The sequence below is a fragment of the Olea europaea genome, unplaced genomic scaffold (genome assembly GCF_002742605.1).
Source record: "Olea europaea var. sylvestris unplaced genomic scaffold, O_europaea_v1 scaffold1871, whole genome shotgun sequence".
NCBI lineage: Eukaryota > Viridiplantae > Streptophyta > Magnoliopsida > Lamiales > Oleaceae > Olea > Olea europaea.
In genome coordinates this window covers 124,429-127,232 of record NW_019236504.1, presented here as the reverse complement: position 1 = coordinate 127,232, position 2,804 = coordinate 124,429, and the positions used below count along the sequence as shown (strand labels likewise).

The 2,804-nt window shown below is 42.6% G+C and overlaps 1 protein-coding gene across 2 annotated transcripts; it reads right to left on the bottom strand.

The window, feature by feature from the left end:
• Positions 1-199: 199 nt before the first annotated feature.
• LOC111378818 (F-box protein At1g47056-like) lies at positions 200-2,409 on the bottom strand. Of its 2 annotated transcripts, XM_023002090.1 has the most exons (2): positions 1,333-2,409; positions 200-1,215 (listed from the first exon to the last, which is right to left on the bottom strand). In XM_023002090.1, exons 1-2 carry the CDS (start codon positions 2,158-2,160, stop codon positions 583-585), a joined length of 1,461 nt encoding a protein of 486 aa, XP_022857858.1. In that variant the 5' UTR covers positions 2,161-2,409; the 3' UTR covers positions 200-582. The 2 variants fall into 2 exon arrangements, with proteins under 2 accessions (XP_022857858.1, XP_022857857.1); XM_023002089.1 differs by having other exon boundaries at positions 200-2,409.
• Positions 2,410-2,804: the final 395 nt, after the last annotated feature.

Here is a 2,804-nt window from a genome sequence, read left to right as displayed (position 1 = left end):
GAATAATTTATTCATTTATCGATAAATAAATAACCTCGCTAAATGAATATTTTTTTTCGATCCCGAGTGTATTACTTTATCGAGGTTTAACTGTACATGTTCGTAAGGAGTACAAGGGACTTAGAGAATGCAGTATAGGAAACTAATTCATTTTGTTCTGATGATCAACATTCTGAAAGAATTAGAAAACATAAAACGATTTGACATCCAACAATTTCATATGTTCAAGGCATCATTTTTCGCAACTTGACTAAGGACATGAATATGGCTGGTAACTAACTGGATGCTTTAACACATGTTAGTCAGTTGAGGACAACGAAAAGGTCTTGGTATAAAGAGATTATTAGGCATTTCCTCCTTCCTGTTTAAACTAAGGAAGCAAGGTTAGAGACCCCAACTATCATGTCAAGAGGCATCCCATCATACAAATCAGACTCACAAGCACACGGGAAATCACTGACTATTCTCAACAATGGAGATTACTGAATGACATTCAACAGCAAACAGAAATAAATATATCGAACTACAATGCAGAATACTGTGAACGGACAAGGAATGGGAGTTGCCCACCACAAATCCTGCTCAACTTCTTTCCAAATTATTCCGAGAACTGCCACCAAAGCTAGACCACCGCCTCAATGTGGAAGCAACTAAGCCCCTCCCCTTTAAAAGCCCTAACCTCACCTTAAAAGACATTGGCCTCCAGCTATTAATGCCCCTAGTTTGGTCGTCTGTTTGTGGAATTCCAATATCACTAGCTTCTAGCTCCCTAGCACTCCCATCCTGTATTTCTGGCGCCATGGCATCCAAATTCACAGCAAGAGAACCTCTACTTGCCCTCAACCAATCGGCTCCCTCAGATGTCACCCCCTTACACTTCTTGAACTTCACTTTCACCAAATTGGGGCACCCACCAGCCAATGCTTCCATGCCATGGTCCGACACTGGACAACTTTTTATGCACAACTTCTTCAGTGCAATACATTTTGCAGCTATGCACGATATCTCTGCATCCCCAACAGTGTCGCTCCCGCACAATGCTAATCTTTCCAAATTTTGACAATGCGTTGCCAACTTCTCTAAACTCAACCTTGTGGGATTCACACCAATTAGAACCAACTCTTGCAAATTAGGGCAATGAGTTGCAACAGCTATTAACCCATCATCACTTATTCTATTTGTTTTCCATCCATCAATATGCAGCTTCCTAATCAGCTTGCAATTTTCCGCAACAGCCATAAGTCCAGCATTAGTACACTCAGGGATTTTCACTAAATGCAATATTTCAAGATTCACACAATTTGAAATGACTGAGAGCCCGAGATCACTCACCTGAAGCTTCTCCAGATGAAGCTCCACGAGCCCAGTAACCCGATATGCTATCACTACCAATAAACTGTCCCAATCAGCGGAACATCTGAACAACTTCAAACTCCTCAAATTATTGGACCCAATAATCAAAGGCCCGAAACACTGACCATTGTGAAGATCTTTCAAACAAATAACTTTCAGAGCTCCAGCAGCTTTTCCCGGTCCGATTGGCTCTGCTCCAACACCATCAGTGACACCAGACAATCGCTTCACCGATAATTCTTCAAGAAATTCGCAATTATCGAGCAAGGCATTCATGCCTTTGGCCCCAAAACTGCAAAATCCACATGAGAATTTCCGCAAACTATTACAGTTTCGGGCAAAAGCAGCCATTCCATCATCAGTTATGGCGCGACAGGCACGGAGCTTCAGCCTGGTGAGATTCCTACACTTCATAGAAATCAGAATCAACGCATCATCTCCTATGCTAACAGATCTACGATCGCACTTCAGCGCAAGCTTAGTGACCGAATCGAAGCGCGAGAACAATTTGGGGATAACGGATGTAAGCTCAGACTTAGCATTCAACGATAAGCGGTGTCGACTCTGGCCCTCGATTCTCAGCCACCGGCGGCACACAATGGAAGAACACTTCCGGTCGCCGGACGATAACAACTGGAAAATGCAGGCCAGGCATTCGTCCGGCAGGTTCGACGTGTAGTCACTCCCACTGATGACGTCGTCCGTATCGGACATGATGCCAACTGGTTCAGCGGAATCTGATGGCAACGGCGAGATCACGGCGTGTTTGGATGATCTTGGCCTCGATCTGGAAGATGATTGGCCCATCCACGGCGGTTGCAGGATAAAAATTGTGGGCCTGCGGTAGAGGTGAAAGTTTCTCTCTGTGGTGTCGTATATTATGCTTATAATTGATTATTTTCCTTGGCTCAAAACGGACTTGAAATTGGAATTAATTCGGATTCTATGTATAGGGACGTGTTTGTTTTAGATAATTGGATCATCTTTTCTTCAAGAAAAGAAAAATCTAGTTAATCGAATTATAAGTAAGATCTAAGGTGGCGGGGGTTGGGGTTGGGACGGAGTTGGAGATTTGCTGCGGCTAAACCTATGTTGTTTTGTAAGGATTAGCTAGGGGTATTCTTGTCTTTGCATTTATATCCAACATTAATAGATGGGCTACCATTTTTATTTGGAAAATGTTGGAGTCGTCGACTGCAAAAGCTTTGGTGTATGGTGGTGGTCAGTGACAAAACCAGACATTTCTATTGTGGAGTAGAAAATTAGGGATGTTCAATTGTGACTCTGGCGATCCAACGATGGTAAGCTTCAATAATTAAAGTTGAGAGTTTTTTTTTGGCTCTTGCCTAGCACTCCAAGGACGATTTACAACAATATACAGTACAGATTACATACTTAAAATTTTTTCCTTAACAGCAGGCAACAACAACTCCAATTACAACATAAACCCC